The sequence below is a fragment of the Notechis scutatus genome, chromosome 2 (genome assembly GCF_049901735.1).
Source record: "Notechis scutatus isolate UNSWTSFEM ecotype Mainland chromosome 2, rNotScu1.2, whole genome shotgun sequence".
Classification (NCBI taxonomy): Eukaryota; Metazoa; Chordata; class Lepidosauria; order Squamata; family Elapidae; genus Notechis; species Notechis scutatus.
In genome coordinates, this window is record NC_142010.1 from 126653987 (window position 1) to 126673516 (window position 19530).

General features: G+C 39.0%; 1 protein-coding gene across 3 annotated transcripts in view; it reads right to left on the reverse strand.

Annotated features, from left to right (window-relative positions):
• The window catches only part of RAB5B (RAB5B, member RAS oncogene family), a 33407-nt gene that overhangs the window by 10282 nt on the left and 3595 nt on the right, over nt 1-19530 (reverse strand). For 2 of the 3 annotated variants that reach the window (XM_026678735.2, XM_026678733.2), the window contains exons 2-4: nt 7083-7386; nt 4648-4799; nt 5-127 (exon numbers count right to left, since the gene is read on the reverse strand). In XM_026678735.2, coding sequence (XP_026534520.1) covers nt 5-127; nt 4648-4799; nt 7083-7245 — 438 coding nt within the window. In that variant the 5' untranslated portion in view covers nt 7246-7386. The remainder of the gene's footprint in view (nt 1-4; nt 128-4647; nt 4800-7082; nt 7387-19530) is intronic. The other variant, XM_087956121.1, reaches the window with a different exon arrangement.

Sequence of the window (19530 nt, forward strand, 5' to 3'; positions counted from 1 at the left end):
TTACTTCATATTCTACCATGCGCTTGTTGGCAAGATCAGCCTTATTTCCTGCTAAGGCTATAACAATATTTGGGCTAGCTTGCCGTTGGAGTTCTTTCACCCATGTTTTTGCTCGTGCAAATGTTTCCTTTCAGAAAAGTCAGACAACAGAATATCAGAAATACAGACAAAATAAAAATGTATTTGTAAGGTACTACCAAGCAACATTTCAGCAGCTACTCAAACTGGCTAATTTTCATGGAATAAAAGGAGACCTTCTGGATTCAAAGGAAGGTGTAACTACTTCAGCATTTCATTTCCCACATTGGCCAAATACCTCCAGGAAGCCATGAAAAGAAAAGGCCACGAAAGTAATATTCTTCTCCTATTATTAATCTTAGTACAAGCAGTCCTCCCATTATGACCATAATGGAGCCTGCCAATTGTGGTTTAAGTCATGATGATTGTAAAGCAAGTCATCATGTGACTGACCCTATTTTATATTTTTTGTGGTGGGTGTTAAATGAACCTATTGTTCACCATGACCCGCTTTTGCCAAAACTGAGGTACTTTTTTTTTGGTGGGCGGGAATGGTGGAAATTGTGATCACATGACTATGGGATGCTGCAAATAGCTGTAAATGCCAAGAACATACCAAGCATCCAAAATGGAGTCTTATGACTATGCCCTCAGAACTTTGGAACCAGGTTGTAAGTAGCTGTTGGGAGAATTGCAATTTCAAAAGGTTGCTAAGCAACCAGTTGTAAGTCAAGGACTACCTACAGCTCAGATCAAGTGGCAAACTGTTTTTTTCTCCTTTTTATTGCATTATTATAAATCTTGGTATGTAATCTTAAGAGAATTCCTAACAGTATAATCAAATTTGGGTCTGGCAAGGATAAACACAGCTTATTCTAGCTTATTTTACCTAGTGTTAATAAAAATCATAAAATGATAGTTTTTTATCATTCTGTTATTATGTTGTAAGTTCAGATCATAGACTGATAAACGATGATAGACTAATAATAATATCGTAATGTTGTGAGTTCAGATGGTAGAACCAAACCTAGAACCATAGGGTTGAAAGAGACCTTGGAGGTCTTCTCGGCCAACCTGCTGCCCAAGGTAGGAGACCTTATACCAGGGGTCCCCCAACTTGGTAACTTTTAAGACCTGTGGACTTCAATTTCCAGAGTTCCTCAGTCAGCCATGCTGGCTGAAGAATTGTGGGAGTTGAAGTCCACAAGTCTTTTAAAGTTGCCAATTTTGGAGACCTCTGCCTTATCCCATCCTGGACAAATGGATGTTAAATTCACTTCCAACTATTCGTTTAGCAATGGTTGAACATTACAACTCTGAGAAAGCGACTTACATCTTCTTGTCACACTTACAATCACTGCACTACCTCACAGTCACATGATCATAATTCAGGTACTTGGCAACTGGCTCACATTTATGATTCATCAATTCAAAATTGATTCATCAATCTTGCAGCATACTGTGGTCACATGGTCACAATTCACTACTTTTCCAGCTAGTTTCTGACAAGCAACATCAATTGGGAAAACTGGATTTGCTTAATGATCTTGTCATTTGCTTAATGCTCATGCTGATTCACTAAACAACTGTAGTAAAAATTATTATTAAATCAGGTCCAGGTTACATAATGGCTCACTTTACAAGTGCACTAATTTATAATGGAAATATATTATCTCAATTATGGTCATAAATCAAGGACTACCTGAATTATATTATTTCAATGCAATGATATTTGATAATATAAAGAAATTCTTGATATTCTATTATATAGATATCACATAACATTGGAAATAAAGAAAAAAGAAAAAGTATGCATTTTTTAAATGCTGATTGTAATTTAGGAAATCAATATTACAAATATAATTTTTTTTCAAAGTTAAATGTAGCATTGGAAAAGATGGAAAAAAACAATATACTGAAACATATAGGGCATTCAAAAAGTATTCAGATCCCCTTCACTTTTGTCAATTTGTTATTCTACAGTTGTTGGAATTCATTTTTCCCCTCATTAATCTACCCTCCGTACTCCATAATGACAAGTGAAAACAGGATTTTAGAAATGCATGTAAATTTATTAAAAAGAAAAAAAAACCGAAATACCACATTGGCATAAGTATTTAGACCAAGGATCTTCAAACTTGGCAAGACTTGTGGACTTCAACCCCCTAGAATTCCTGAGCTAACATGACTGGAGGAGGAATTCTGGGAGTTGAAGTCCACAAGTCTTAAAGCTGTCAAGTTTGAAGACCCCTGATTTAGACTCTGTAGCAACATTTGAAATTTAGCTCTGGTGCCTCCCATTTCTCCTAATCAGTGCTGACATGTTTACTACACATTCTACATGATTAGAGTCCACCTGTGGTAAGTTAAATTGATTGGACATGATTTGGAGACACACACACTGTCCTATAGAAGGCCTTACAGATGGCAATGCATACTGTAGCAGAGCAATAGCCATGGGCTCAAAGGAACTGCCTTGCAGAGCTCAGAGACGGGATTATTTCAAGGCACAGATCTGGGGAAGGCAGCAATAAAATTTCTGTTGCCCTGAAGGTTCCTAAGAGTGCAGTGGCCTCTATCATTCTCCAATGGAAGACGTTTGGCACAACCAGAACTCAAGAGCTGGTTGCCTGGTCAAACTGAGCAGTCGGGGGAGAAGGGCCTTAATAAAAAAGGTGACCAAGAAACTGATGGTCACTCTGACTGTCATACCCCTGTCAAAGTCTGAATTCGAGGAGGAAGACAAACAGCTGGCAGGGAGGGGGAGTGTGGCTCCGTTGGCTGTGGAGGAGGCTGGGGAAGGGCAAAGTCCAGCTGGGCAGAGCAAGGGAGAGATAGAACAAGGGAGAGTGAATTCAGACGAAGACCCAGGCCCACTCCCTCTTCACCCTAGGGCACACATGGAGTAACGGAGAAGAGAGCAATGTGGGTTGTGTGGCTTACGGGGGAGGAAAGGGCCCTGATTCCCTTCATCAGCCACACCTGGGAATTATAAGAACTGAATACTGACTGCAGCAGCTGCTGGGAGCAAACGTGACTTTATCCTGTGTTGTCATTGCTTATCTGTGTTCCTGGCATCTTCCCAACAGTGTGAGTTTTGCCGTGCCTTCACATCTGGAATTCTTGCTCCTGCCCTGCCAAACTAATTACCTCAGTTTGGCTTGACTGGACTTAAAGTTACAGTTTTTGTTGACCATGTTTTGGACTTGATTCTCTGCAGTTAAAGACTGTTCCTGGGAGAGTTTTTCTCCAGCCAGAAGGTAACCTGGACATTGGGGGCAAAGTTGGGGCTATTAAAGGGACACTTATTGATTATCTGAGTGTGTTGCTTTTGTGTCATGCCCCGGGTCATCACACTGACTGAGCTCCAGAGATCATGTGTAGAGATGGAACAGAGTTCCAGACGAACAACCATCATGCAGCCCTCCACCGATCTGGGCTTTACAGCAGAGTGGCTAGATGGAAGCCTCTCCTCAATGCAAAACACATGAAAACCCAGTTGGAGTTTGCAAAAAAGCACCTGAAGGACTCCCAGAGTGTGAGGAACAAGATTCTCTAGTCTGATGAAACCAAGATTTAACCATAGGGCCTCAATTCTAAAAATTATGTCTGGAGGAAACCAGGCATTGAACATCTCCTGCCCAACAATCATCCCAACAGTGAAGCATGGTGGTGGCAGCATCATGCTGTGGGGATGTTTTTCAGCAGCAGGGACTGGGAGACTGCTCAGGGTTGAGGATAAACTGAATGGAGCAGGGTACAGGGATATCCTCAATGAAAATCTGTTCCACAGCACACAGGACCTCAGACCACTTTCCTGCATGTCAACATGACCAACATGACATAACTAAGACAACACAGGAGTGGCTTATGGACATTTCTGTGAAAGTCTTAGAATGGCCCAGTCAGAGCCCTGACTTGAACCCTATTGAACATCTCTGGAGTGACCTGAAAATGGCTGTCCACGGGCAGTCGCTATCAAACCTGTCTGAGCTTGAGAGGATTTGCTAGGAAGAATGGCAGAAAATCCCCCAATCCAGGTGTGCAAAGCTTGTTGCATCATACAACAGTGTTGTTGTAACTTCAAATGGTCACTCAACAAATGGGCATAAATTGAGGACTATTGTGTTAATAAAAGGAAAAAAATAAATGAATAAGCATGTTTAACGACATTAAAATACTGAAAAGTAAATATAAAAAAGCAAAGAAGAAAAAGCAAAGCTTTTTAAAAAAATTATTAAATGTCTGATTTTCTTTTTTTTATATCAACTAATTTGCAATGTTTGTAAAGATTAAAACCCTCTTAGAACCAAACTATACGTGATTATATTTGCAGTGATATGTGATATACGTTGTATACCGAGGAACCATTCTTGCTTAAATTTAAACTTGTACTATGTACATGTATTGGTAGTTTTGCCCTTTCTGCATATTCTCCAAGTTTTATCACATACTGGCAGAATTGTATCCTTCTTTGAACATTGAACAACATTAATTCTTGCTGCTGTAAGCACATAAGTCATTAAACTATAATTGGAAAAGTGGATTCATGTCAAATTTAGCAAACCCTTCCTATAAACAATATCCCCTCCCACCATATCTGTACATTAGCAAACAGTAAAAACTTACTTGGTTGGTTATGTCATATACCACAATGGCAGCCTGAGCCCCTCGGTAATACATTGGAGCCAAACTGTGATATCTTTCCTGACCAGCTGTATCCCAGATTTCAAACTTTACCGTTGTATCATCTAGACAGACAGACTGTGTGAGGAAAGCCGCTGTAAGACAACAGAAAGTCAGTTAGTGAGATGAGAACATAATAGGTACAATCCTTTATATTTAAATACAAAGATTACTAAGCTGTTTGTTCATCAAATTGTTGGAGGTCATTTTTGAATGCCTATCCAATTATGTAAGGGGTAACTGGTACAGGGCTATACACAAAAATGAAGGGTGTGTTAAGACTTTTATTCTGCAAAGTTTGCTAGAGCCAGCTAGACAGGTAGGAAATCATATGATGCAGCTTCCTAAGATTAAATTATTTTGAAGTAAGATAAAAAAACACATGCCTGAAAATTCTCAGAATAACAATGTGAAGAAAAACAAACTTTCTTCCCACTTGTCTCTAACTGGTACTGAATTTTACATCTCTTCTTCTCCTAATTAACAACACAAAACATCTTAATATTTAAATAGTATTTTTAAAGGAAACCTTAGGTTTTAATTTGTAAAAATGTAATAAGTTCATACATAAACGTGTATGAAGGCTTTGGATGACTCAGTGATCGTAAAGATATCCCTATAAAAAGATTTTCTATAGCACCCTTATTAAAGCAATTATGGGAAAGTTACTGAGTTATTTTTACAAGTTCACTAGTTTAAAATATAATTTTAAAAAGAAGTGAATAGCTTATCATTCCTTTTATAGACAAAGTAAAACTTTAGAGGTATATAGCACATGTTTTAAAATGGGTGTTGTTGAACTGGACTCAATGAAATAATGACTTACTCTTATTTGCTTATTTACAGTGCATTCAGAAATTATTCAGACCCCCCTTTGCTTTTGTCAGTTTTGTTATGCTGCAGCCTGATTCTACAGTTGTTGAAATTCAATTTTTCTCATTAATCTACTTAGTACCCCGTAATGACAAAATGAAAACAGAACTTTAGAAATGCCTGTAAATTTATTTAAAAAAATTTTAAATAAGAAAAAAAAATTGTTAAGAAAAATATTGAAATAATCACTATATTAGATTATATCTCATCACTATCCCACTGCAATTCTTGAAGGGGCAAGATGAGGAACTTTGAGATGAATTAGGAAGCATAAAAATAAATCTTGATCTCCTAAGAGAGACTATGAATTAATATAGCAAGGGTAGCATCTAGGGAGTATTCTGCAAGCCCCCCCGGCGCCGCCCCCCCCTTTTGGTAACCCCCCCCCCCCCCCCCCCCCCCCCCCCCCCCCCCCCCCCCCCCCCCCCCCCCCCCCCCCCCCCCCCCCCCCCCCCCCCCCCCCCCCCCCCCCCCCCCCCCCCCCCCCCCCCCCCCCCCCCCCCCCCCCCCCCCCCCCCCCCCCCCCCCCCCCCCCCCCCCCCCCCCCCCCCCCCCCCCCCCCCCCCCCCCCCCCCCCCCCCCCCCCCCCCCCCCCCCCCCCCCCCCCCCCCCCCCCCCCCCCCTTAAAGATGGCGGGCAATTAGTTTTCCAAAGGGCCACATTGGAAACTGAAAAATTGTTGTGGAGGGGCATTGCCACTTGCCCCCCCGCTAGAGACTGAACTAGAATCCCTCATGGACAGGGTGTGGCTCACATGTCATAAAATGCCCAGGTGTGATCTAACATTTAAACTATAGATCAGTGGTGGCAAAACTTTTTTGGCTCCTGTGCCGATAATTGCGCACACGCTCGCATGCCAGCATTCAGAAGGCAATGCTTGCTGCCCCACCTCCTGCACATGCAACCCCCACAGGGTGCTGCGCATCTGCGCATGATCCCCTTGCCACACACTGCTCGTCTGTGCATGTGCGCGATTCCCCTGGCACGCACCATGCATCTCTGTGCATGCGCGCACAATCCCCTTGCTGCACGTTGCTCGTCTGTGCATACGCATGTGATTCCCCCGCCATGCACCAGGCATCTCTGCGCATGCGTGCACCATCCCCTTGCTGTGCACTGCTCATCTGCGCACGTGCGTGATTCCCCTGCTGTGTGCCATGCATCTCTGTGCAGGTGTGCGCGATCCCCTTGCCACGCACCACTCATCTGTGCATGTGTGCATGATCCATGCGCCACACATGTGCCTCTGTGCGCAAACCCCAGTGCACACTGCGCATCTCTGCACATGCGCACGTCTTCCCCACACATGCGCACCAGATACCTGACTATCAGCTGTCAGGCAGCGGTGCGCGCACATGCGCAGTGGGGTTCTTCCGGGCGAGCTCTCACGTGCTGGGGGAAATGGCTCTGCGTGCCACTTCTGGCACACGGGCCATAGGTTCGCCATCACGGCTAAAGATGTTCCTCCTTGGAAGAAGAAAGACTGCATTCAGAAGCCTCCTTACCTCCAATGGTGCTCTCCTGGTATTCGTGGAACTGCCCCTTGACAAAACGCAGCACCAGGCTGGACTTGCCTACTGCTGATTCACCCAACAGTACTAGCTTGAACTGGCAGATCTTGCTGGCTTGCGATTGCCCATTCGGCCTGGCAGCTCCTCTGCTGGTCATGGCCTAGACTCCAAGAGCAACGGGTGCTCCAGCCAATGCAAAGAACTACCAACCAATGACCAGAGTTTGACACGCAGGAATTTTTTGCCCCACCTGCTTCGAACAGGATGACAATTTCTTCCAGTAGCAAGTAGCTGACTGCTGAAATAAGAGATAGCTTAGTTAATGTTTTAATCTGTGAAGGGGGCCAGGAAAGTTTGGATTTGGCTCTAGTTGCAAATATATTAAGGGATGACCTGGGAGAACTGAGTAACAAAATTACTTCAATGTAACTTAAGTCACATTGAGATAACAAAGTTAGTTTTTCCATGTATGAAATGAAAAAGGCAACTGTAAGCTGCCTAGAGTCACCGTGACCAAATAGCCGGCTGTATAAATTTTCTAAAATAAATAAAAATAAATAAAAGGACTTGCAAGTACAGATATATTAATTCTCCCCCCCGCCTTTTTTATATGTAACAATGTTTAGCCCATAAGCAGACCAGACCATCTAGGCCAATTAAAATAAACTCAGCAAAAAAGCAGATTAGATTCTTGCTCTTCCCTGTATGTTACCTAAGCACCACATATAGGAATCAAAACTCTAAAAGTCCCAGTGCCCAATCTTTAAGAAACAAATCATTTTTCAAATGGACCACGGCGGAAACCAAGCCTTTAAAAAATATCAGCCTTCCAGAGTAAAGACTAGAAAGAAAAGCAGCACCATGCATGTGTTGAATCTCTGTGATCAATGAGTCAGCAACTCATGCAGATCTCTTGCTTGCTTGCATTCCTTCAGGTGTAGCAAGCAGCTCTTGGCATGGAATGTCTGTCACATCATGTGATGGCCAGAGAAAGACCTAAAGAGCTACATCATTGAACTCGGGCAAACATTTCATTAGAATAGCGCTTAACATCTCAGCGTCATTAGAAATCTGACCAAGATTTATTTATAGGCAAACTGTCCATGCAAATTTCATTAATGCAGAAAGATCAGTTTTCGTCATTATTTTTTCAAGTGATTTTTTTCTTCTTACTCAACCTGATTTAAAGATTAATGTTTGCATTGTAATAAAATGAATTTAATGATGTATACAGAAGCCGAGCTTTGCAAATTCCTAGGTAACCTGTTATTACAGGATTTTTGAGAATTCTCAGAATTAGGTCATAATTGTGAAGTCTTCAAAGTCCATCAAGAAGCTCCATGTTGTTCCCCAATGCATTCATCTGATACCACTAACACATACATTTTCCAAACTGAACAAACTGGTATCTTTGGCATAAATAGCCACATATTATACTGTTAACTGAACTTTCTACCTGCCCAATTCTTTCTATTTTGAATTCTATTATTGTTCTGGCTTCACAAACAAGAAGAAACCAAAACGTAATGAACTCTTGGGGGGGGGGGGGAACAGGAATGAACTTCTGACCCCCAGTAAGTGAACTAGCATCTTAATAGGTCTACACCGAAGGGAACTCTATGGTATGATTTACATATGATGCAAGATGTATCTAGAACAGGACTTCTCTGTTTTCTGTTCTTTAGGGCCCACTTGAGGAGAGAACTAAAAATTACAAAGGCCAGGCAATTCCTAATATGACAAGAAATATAGAGAACTATCATTGAGAGAAACAATTTTGTGAGAGAAATGTTTAGTAAGAAGAAAACTGATGTATTACTTGTATGCTTTCTTTACCTTTTTGATCTCTTGCAATCTTTTTTCAATCAAGTCTCAAGCCTGTAATTCTTTTTTCATTGCCAGAATGGAAGCAAGGAACAAGGTATGTCTTATACTCTGCAAAGCAATGCTGGACCCATTTTGAGAAATGCTGGCACAGTATGCTGTACAAAATCACCCACAATAACTTAGCATATTATTCAAACCAAACCATTAAGGCCTGTTCAAAAATGGCTTAAAGTTCCTGTGTGTACAAGTATACAGATAGCCCTCGACCTATACCTGCAATGGAGCCCAGAATTTCAGTTGTTAAGTGAGACATTTGTTAAGTTTTGCCACATTTTACGAACTTTCTTGCCACAGTTAAGTGAACCACTGCAGTTGTTAAATTAGCAACCTGGTTGTTAAGTGAATCTGGCCTCCCCATTGATTTTGCATAGTTATGATAAGTTCACATATTGTATTAGATCATAAACAATGGTTTATGAAGCACAATGGCTGAATTCCCTTTAGGTTGACAATATATTATGTTTAGCACTATGCTAATTGTGTTTAGTTTTTCTGTAGGTTGCTCATTTTACTTTCCATGATATGTGAACGGGAGCAAAATTTTATGGCAATGATTGCATTCTTGAAGCCGTGTTATTGAAACCAATAACAATCAGTTATTGATTGTAGTTGAGATATAAAATAAAACAGAAATGGGCTTCAAGACTTTTGGTTGAGGTATGTTCTCCACCAAAGCAACCCACAGAAATCTAATATAAGACAAAATTAAAGAAAGAAGGAAAATAAACTAGGAACTGGCCGAACAAGTTTATTATTTTGCTTATCAGCAGGACTGATCCTGCCTCAACAAATCATAGTTCAGCACAATGCATGAATGCAACCTATAAGTAACTTTCATAAATCAACTACAGTAGATGCTGTGGATACAGATGTATGGTCAAGAAGTAAAAATCTACCACCAGTGAATTCAAATTCAAATTAATAACAAGATTCTACTTGCAATATAATAATACCGTGTTTCTTCAACAATACGGCCTCCAACAATAGGAAGACCCAGCATGTTTTCTAGGCATAAAATCAAATTAACCCCTCCCCCCAAATTTAGGCCTAGTTTAAAACATGCAAAATGGGGGGAAGGGTGGGGGGACTTGCCATTTGGAGTGCCGTTGGAGCTGCCGCCACCATTTGGAGTGCCGTTGGAGCTGCCGCCGCCATTTGGAGTTGCCGCCGCCGTTTGGAGTGCCGTTGGAGCTGCCGCCGCCGTTTGGAGCTGCCGCCGCCGTTTGGAGTGCCGTTGGAGTGCCGCCACCATGTTTGGAGCTGCCGCTTCCGCGCTTGGAGCTGCTGCCGTGTTTGGAGCGGCAGCAGCGCTCCAAATGGCAGTGGTGCTCCAAACAGCGGCAGTGCTCCAAACGCAGAAGCGGCAGCTCCAAACGTGGCGGCGGCACTCCAAATGGCGGCGGCAGCTCCAACGGCACTCCAAATGGCGGCGGCAACTCCAACGGCACTCCAAACGGCAGCGGCAGCTCCAACAGCACTCCAAACGGCGGCGGCAGCTCCAACGGCACTCCAAACGGCGGCGGCAGCTCCAACGGCGCTCCAAACGGCGGCGGCAGCTCCAACAGCACTCTAGATGGATGAAAGGGGGGGGGGAATTAAGTCACCCCCGAAAAGACGGCCTAGCTGTTTTTTCGGGGCTCAAAAAAAATAAGGCCCAGCCTTATTATGTGAGAAACACGGTAGTTTAGTATAAAATTTCTGAAAATGCAGAATATACATATTTTGAAATGTGGATAAATTCTGTTTGTTTGGATTCCTGTTTTCCAATATTCAAGAATTTATTCCGAAGTTTCATTGGGAGGGGTAAGGGGAAACTGTAAGCCAAAACAAAAGTACAATTACCATCAGACAACTGGAAATTATACTAAGACATTTCCTGACTTTAAGGTTTTAGGAAATTACTCATGCAACAAAACATTACAACATTGGAAATATTAAAAGGAAATATTTGAAGAATGGAGCCAGAAACTAGAAACTACAATATCAAAACTGTCAGTAATGACGTCTGCTTTTATGGATAGACAATGTCCAAAAGAAGTTAAGGAATGACAGATGTAGGGGGAAAATTATCTAACAAGACAAAGAAAGTACCAAAAGTGGAACTACAAATAACAGGCCAAACGAATGATTTTGAAAATGATGCTTTACTGGATATATAAAAGAAACTGACTGCAGTTTTAAGAATGAAAGGGGAAATATAAATGATGAATCAAGAAATGACTTGGAAAATGCCTTCTTAGTGGATTTACAAAAGAGGCTTGTGAAAGCCTTGAAGAAATCTGGGTAATAAGAATTGAAATAAAATCCTACGACAATATTTGATTGAGTTAAAGATTAAGACTGTTAACAATAAAAGAATGCATTTACTGTTAAGAGTTTATTTAATCAAGGTTGAAATAACATATTTATTTCTTGCAACCTTTATGGACTTTTTGCTAACACTAGGATTGAAAACTTTATGTTTTATGGATTTGATATAGATAAGGGATGGCACATGGAACGAAGAGATATCTGTCTAACCTTATTTGGGGTAAGGAGTTATTAAACATATTTATCTCTGTTGTGATGAAGGTTTCAAATAATTTCTTTATATAATTCTTTTCTTTGTCTTTTTCCTTTCCTTTCTCCAAGTTTATTTTGTATTAGTTTTTACTGTGCACATGTTTTTTAAAGGAAATTACTCATGTAGCTTTGTTTTTGCAATTGTGGCTTGATTTATAGTGCATTAAGTCCTATTCTTGCATAGGATGCATAAACTCACTGTTATAATTTATTCAAATTACACATAGCATAATGTGAAAAACCTGTTACTATGAGATTAATCTAAAACTGGAGCTCAAACCCAATACAATATCCGAGCATTGAGAAAAAAAACTGCTGAAATTACAACTGACAAAAACCCTAAGATATAAATTTATACTAGTTTTCTTTGAAAGCTACAAAGAAAAGCACTTTCTTTAGAAGCGCTTTTAGCAAACACAAGGTATGGATAGAAGCATTCTAGTTTTAGTACACATTACTGTAAAAAAAATCAAAGGCACATGCCCAGGGAAAGGTTTCATATAGAAAGATGAAAAATGATCATCCAAATTGGGGATGGACCAAAAAAAAAAATCCCAATACTACACAAATATTATCTTAGGCATTTTACAAAATAAAGCATCCTTGGAACGAAGAGATATCTGTCTAACCTTATTTGGGGTAAGGAGTTATTAAACATATTTATCTCTGTGTGATGAAGGTTTCAAATAATTTCTTTATATAATTCTTTTCTTTGTCTTTTTCCTTTCCTTTCTCCAAGTTTAGTTTGTATTAGTTTTTAGCAAACACAAAATCATAGCTAAACAACCATCACACTAGATGGCAGGAACCAACAATGAAAAAATATATTGTTTTCACATTCATTTTGTGCGCATCTCATAGGCTTCTGATTGGCCATGTTGCTAGACTAGATTGATCTTTGATGGGATTCAGTAATTCTCAATGGTATTCTTAGTTTACTCTTGTCAACTCAGTGCATTCTATATAATTATATTACATTATATTTTGAATAAATAACTCAAGGTGAACATACCTAATACTCCTTCCTCCTCCTATTTCCCCCACAACTATCATGTGAGGTGGGTTCAGTTGAAAGAGAGTGACTGGCCCAAGGTCACCCAGCCAGCTTTCATGTCTTAGATGAAACTAGAACTCACAGTTTCATGGTTTCTAAGCTAGTCTAATGCATAGAACAAATATAAATCTTGGGCATGACAACCAAGAATTAAGGGGGCTGTCATTCAACACATTAAGAGAATCAGACGGAAGGAGGCAAAACTATATGCTTGTCAAATGCAAGCAGGAGTAGAATTTACTGAGCAAAAAGCAAATCAGCAATGTATGGACGCACATGCCAAGACAGTCAGGTACAAATCTGGAAAAAAAAAATAAATCTCCACAGTTAGTGTAGCTTTTGGAGACAGCTGATTTGTATGCACTTTAGCAGTGGCCCCCAACCTTTTTTGTGCCACGGCCCGGTACCGGCATCACAAAATGATCCGCGGCCCGGTACTGGCATCAGCACGCATGACAAGGCAAGGCGAGCCGAGCGACCGGCCAGCCAGCCGTCCCCCGCTTCTCCCTGCCACCTTCAACTCCTCCTTTGTACCTTTGTCGATGAGCTTCGGGACGGCTTCAGGACGGTTGCTCAGCTCGCCTTGCCTTGGGTGCCGAAAGAATCCTCGCGCCTTAGTTTCGTTCGAAGCCCCCCCCCTTCGATGAAACTAAGGCACGAGGATTCCTTCAGGACCCAAACGCCGCTTTCCAACCGGAAAAGCTCACCCGGAAGCACTTTCTCATCGAACAAGATGGCGGCGCCCAGCAAACCGGCGGCCCAGTAGGAAATGTTCCACGGACCGGTACCGGTCCGCAGCCCGGTGGTTGGGGACCCCTGCACTTTAGCATGATATGAAAAAGAACTTTTGAGAGTTCTATAGTCTTAGGATCAGGTAAACTGTATGTTACCTAGCAACTTTAAATACAGCTAAATCTTTTTCAAGACCTACATTTTCAAGACCTACATTTAACCAGTGCGTGTATATTGTCATCAGCTAACTGCCTGGACAGCTGAGCAGCGCTGTGCGTGGGTGAACAGCGGTTGAAAAAGCACGTTTTTTTTCCTGCTTTTTCAATTGCAGCTGTGTCACGCAAAGCAGCTGCGGTTGAAAAAGCAGGAAATAAAGGTCAGGTAAGAGCCCAGGCGGGTGGGTGGACCAAAACAGCAGCAGACATAGAACCAATTCTATGTATGTTCTGTCTGCTGCTCTTCAGAGCAACTGGTTCTACAGAGGTGGACAGAACCGGTAGAATCCCACCCCTGCATTTAACTATAAAACTGAAAAATGAAGGTGTTGGTGCCATACCCATACTTCTTAGACAAGTTTTATACAGCTGATACTAGTCTATTCTAGTACAAACTGGCGGACACGTTTTGCTGTAATCATCTAAACTTTCCAAAAGATTCCTAGACTTGTCTGGCCATATCTAGCAGTTCACTTATGGTCACAGTATGAACCTACTGAATACAATAATTACTTAAATGTTAGAAAAAAATTTATAGTACACAGAGTTAATCCAATTTGCTTCCATTTGACGATGATACAGGTTAGATATTAAAGGTAAATTATATCATTCCACAAAAATATTGTACAATAACTTTAGTATTAATTAAAATTATAATATTTCTTTACCAGAAATATCTCAAAGAAATAGAAGAAATTGCCAACAGAAATTGGTTTCTGTTGTGAAATTTTTCCTATAAATTATTTTAGAAAGTCTTTTTTTTTAAATAGTCATTCTTATAGCAAAGTCAAAATCCATTCTCTTATTCAGCAGAAACACAGGACTAGCATATTTTGCCTTGAGACTTTGTTATATATGCTGCAACAGGCTTCAAAATGTCTTCCAGGTGATTTAATCAAGCACTTTTAGAGGTGATCTGATTAGGAAACGTTGTTACTAACTGTGCAAAGCAATTACATTCTGACTACAAGCCAGAATAACAAGAATTTATCAGCCACATTCCAGTTCGAGGCAAGGTACAGACTGAAATGAAAACTCAGTAAAAAGATTAATATTTCAAACACCCATGTATATTGGCTGGACAAATAACTGAATTAATAATGACACAGACATATTCATCTCTTTTGGGATAAGCAACCTTGTGCAAAATGTAGGGGGGAAAATAAGCAGCAAGGCCAAGAAAGGAGAGGAGAGGAGAGGAAATCTGACAAGATTTGTTTGACAATGACATGATTCACTATACCTCACCATACTTTTCTAACCTTGGTTCCAGTACATCTATACAACATTTCATAGACTGACTTTTGTTTGACCTTCTTGTATCTGTTTTTCTGGATTCGATCAAGCATTTCTTTTATCCATTCCTTTCTCAGAATTTATTCAATCTTTCTTCAAATATTTATTTTGTTAATCAACCCTCATTTATTCTGCATACATAATGAGCCTCCATGGAATGGTTACTCACTTCTGCACTAAATTCACATTCATTCATCACTCATTCATTCTTAAACATCTCTCTCTTTGTGATATCCTACATGGACTAGATTACTTCAACATATTTGTATGTTTCAATTCTCATACTCAATTCTCATTCCTATATAGCAAAGTAGGCATAAGCAGTCATTTTCACATTCATTCATCTGAATGTGTGCATGCACACAAACACAATTCTAATAGCTGAACATCTTAAAATTTCTCCACCAATTTCCTATCCTAACTCCATTCACCTACCCAAATTACCAAGTTATATAAATTCATCTACAAGTTGCTCAGTTTTTTTCATAATGCGTTGTATAGGTAGTCTTCAACTTATGACAAGCCTAGAATTTTGGTCATAAGTCATTGTTGTCATAAGCCAAGTGACCATATGACCAGATTCAATTTTATAGCCATATTTCTAAGTTGTTAAGTGAATCTGCAGTCATTAAGCAAATCATATGGTCATAAATCTGAATAGTTTATCCAATGCCATTTTGCCAGAAAATAGTAAAAAACTTTCACAACATGCAATCATATGACCACACTGCAATCGATCATAATTGCAAGCTGCTTACTAAGCACCCAAAATGGGGTTCAGGTAGTGGTGTGTAGTCACAACTTCAAGAAGTTATAATTTTTGAATGTTGTAACTTTGAACTGTCATTACACAACTGGTCATAAGTCAAGAACTACTGATATATCCTTCAGTAGTTCATCCAATTTATCCTATTAAACTGATGAAATTTAGTTGACCTGGGAATTTTTATATCCAAATGTGATGTCATATCCTTCATACAACCCAAAAACTTGCATTGCCTTGATTTTTCACAATAAGTTACCCAACTTCTTGGGTTATGGTATCTCTGTATTATCCAGGGAAGCGTAAATACATTGAATCATAGAAGCAAAACCTTTCAAAAGTTGGTTGGACACTGAATTATCCCACCCTTCTCTGTTAATACCAGACGAAAATAGTCTCTGTGGTTTGTGCTATTAATCATCCCGATTCTAAAAGTGTGGAAACACAGGAAATTAGCACGTCATTCAAAGACAATTCAGCAACAGGTGGCATCACCAATCTTATCACTGGCAATCAGAATGAAAAGGAATGTGAGACTAAAAGCAAGGAGAATCAAACATTTGATATCTTTGAAAATCACTGGGCAAATGGAAATTTATAGTTTAAATCATTAGTTTTTCTTCTGAAGCCAGTAACACTAATAAATAAAAAACAGAAAGCAAATAAAGAAATTATCATGTAGGATACAGGTCTATTTCTGCCCTTTTCTTTGATGGAATTCCGAAGGCCGATTAACCATCTGAATGTAGAAAAAAAGCTGAAATAGCTAGTAGTTCCTTGGAAATGTTTTCCTCATATAAGTAAAATTGATTCTGAGTTCACTCTTCACTCTACATTAGGTGTACAGCAGATTCCTATAATATACATCTAAGATGGCTGGCAACAGGAAAGGCAAGCATTTTATCTTATCCACCAAATGCTAAAGCACACTAATAGTTTTTGTAAACTTGCATAATAAGAAGCCCAGAATTAAGTTTCATATGACTTGGGAGATATGTTCATCAGCCATTATTCATTATGTATCTTCATTATTTACAGAAAATGTTATTTTTGAGTCATTTTATAATTCTACATAGTCAATGTTAGAACTAAACTGGAGTCTTGGATTATAGCTCCTTGGATTGTTAGCCATGAGATTCTTATGTTTAGAGCTTCCACTAATGGGTTTTCTCTAGAAAGGTAGCATACAATATTTAAAATATGATAGATTTGATTATAGTTGCTTCAGTTAACAACAAATTGTTCTAGATCATTTCCCTTGCTCCCTTGTGATTAAAATTAATTCATGGAAATAAAAGTTTTTTCAGATAACAGTGTTTAAAGATTGGGGTAGGTACCAGTCCTCCAGGGTTAAGAACGAATTATGTTCCTTAACTCAGTCTTTAATCCAAATTTGTTATTTAAGTTGAAATAGGTTATTGTAGTTGTACAGTACAGCAACGAAGTTGTTTATAATGTTAAATTTCATACTTAAAACTGAGTTAGAGGGGAGAGAGACTTCCAGCAAGGAGAGCCCCAATTCAACCACTGGAATTCAATCTTTTACCATTCTAAAGGAAAGTAATCTGACTCAAAATCGTGGATAGCATTCTCCTTCCTTGAGCCAATGAATCGCTGAAGCCACACGATGCTTCCAATGAACCATTGAAAACAGACTTTATACTCATGAAAGCATTATGAAGCTTCAGAGGTTTGACTCAAAGAAGGAGTTGTCTTTAAGACAGACATTCTTAACCTTGGACTTCCTGTACAGACTTTCTGGGAAAATATTATCATAATAATACCAGAATAATGTTCAACTCATCAATTTTATATGCCTAAATAATTCTGTCCTTAAGATTATTTTATTCCATTTTTATGAAGACAACTCACCTATCATTTCGCTCATATATATAATCCAGGTTTAGCAATCTGAATATAAGTTTGTAGAGATTTGTCAAAACAAGATTTATATTTTTTCTGTTACACTGGAAGTGGTGTGTCATTATTTCAATTCAAAACCACTGTTTTAGCAAACCACTACTGTCAGCAGTAGTTCACGAGTCCACTCTGATTTTTCTGCAACTCATTCAAAACTTGGCAGTGTTCTTCTGAACAACTTGTATTTCCTTCTGACTAATTTAGAACTGGGAAAAAATAAGATTAACACTTCCTATCTTGCTCCAGTGAAGGCCCTTTCTGAACTGTATATATTAGGCAATTTTCTTCAGGAAAAGAAACCCTCCTTGGATACAGAGTAAAGAAATTTAGCAAAGAAACTCTAACCTTTGAACAGCAAAGATACAGAAGATAATGTGATAAACTAGACACAACATGGATAGTAATGAATTTTTACATATGGAGCATTAGTTAAGATGGGACAAGCATTTACTTTGGCCAGTATTAATAAGTTATACTGATTAATCATTTGTGCATCTATTTGTTAAAAGTCAATCTTCTTTCTTTTACTACCTTGATACCAGTTGCTACTAAATCTAAAATGTAAATCAGAATGGTCTTCTCTTTTCAGAAATCCTTCCTTTTATAAGTTCTATTCTGAAAATACATTTAACTACCACTAAGATATTGAAATAACTGAGGTTGAGACTGTCTTAGAATCTACTTCTTTGTATGAAGTTATGAGCTTTATTTACAGCTAAACTAGTTTTGAGGTGCTGAAACTAAGAACATTTTAGATATACTAAGTAAGGAAAACTCTGTGCTGCAATTCCCATAGAAATTCCCACCCTGGTAACCTTGGACTCTTTGCAAAGTTTAGTACATTGAATACATTGTTCAAGTAATGAAGATTGAATTTTTCACAAAGAGGTCCTACAGAAATATAATCCACATATTGTTTTATTATATATGCTTCTCTAAAGGCTAGGCAAAAACATGCTAAAGTGATTAGAATAAGTAACTGAATCTCCTAATTTCAGATCTAATAACTGACAGACTTTGAAGATGAACTTTTCCCCATCTTAAGCAGAAACATACATTTTAACAATTGCAACTAGCCATATTTCCACTGTATATATGCCAACATATATTCAAGGACAAACCTAGAAGATATGAAACCATTGTCCTAGCTTGAGAGTCTTTACATACTAACACAGCAAGATGGGAACCTGAAGTTTGCCATGTATACTGGTATTATATTAGAGCTTATGAACAAGATGCAGAAAGTGGTTGAGTTATTATCTCAGACCCTTCATCTCAGGCATCCCAAAGCCCTTTATTTCACTGATTGTTAGCAAATTTGTGGCAATATGAAATGAACCATCAGATATAAGTAATTTCTAAAATAAAAATGACTTCCTAACAATCTTTGCAATATATTCTTTAAAGATCTGAATATGTGCAAATATATCTTGTTAGAGTACCTACTAACCATTAACATTAATATTTTTTCAGTTTACAGGAGTAGCCTATCTTCACACTAAATCTTCAGCTGAATTGACAAGGTTGACAAGCAACTGTTTACTGTGCATTAAAGCAGAAAATATACTCTGGAGAACTCTAGCTAACACAAACTGTCATTAATTTCAAACCACTATGTATAAACATGTCCCCTTCTTTTATTCTAAAGAAAAATGACCCTTTTCTACCTGAAATCAAGAACATTCACCTTTGTAAATATTTATCCATGCATAGGATTATATATGCCTCTCCATCCCAAGGCACAATTCCCCTTTAATTGCCTACGCAGACCTGCCCAATTAGTAAAATTATGTAAGAGTCATATATGGGTAAGTAGTACAATATGCAAATAGCATGTATATAGGTGATGTCCATAAAACACAGGGATAATAAAAAGATCTGATAGCATACATGCTACACATTAAAAAGGAATAAAAAAGCTTTTTAAAAGGATATGTCTGATTTCAAGAAATTGAAGTTGACAACACTAAAAGTATCCAATTAAATTTACTGGCCTTCAGTTCAATACAATTA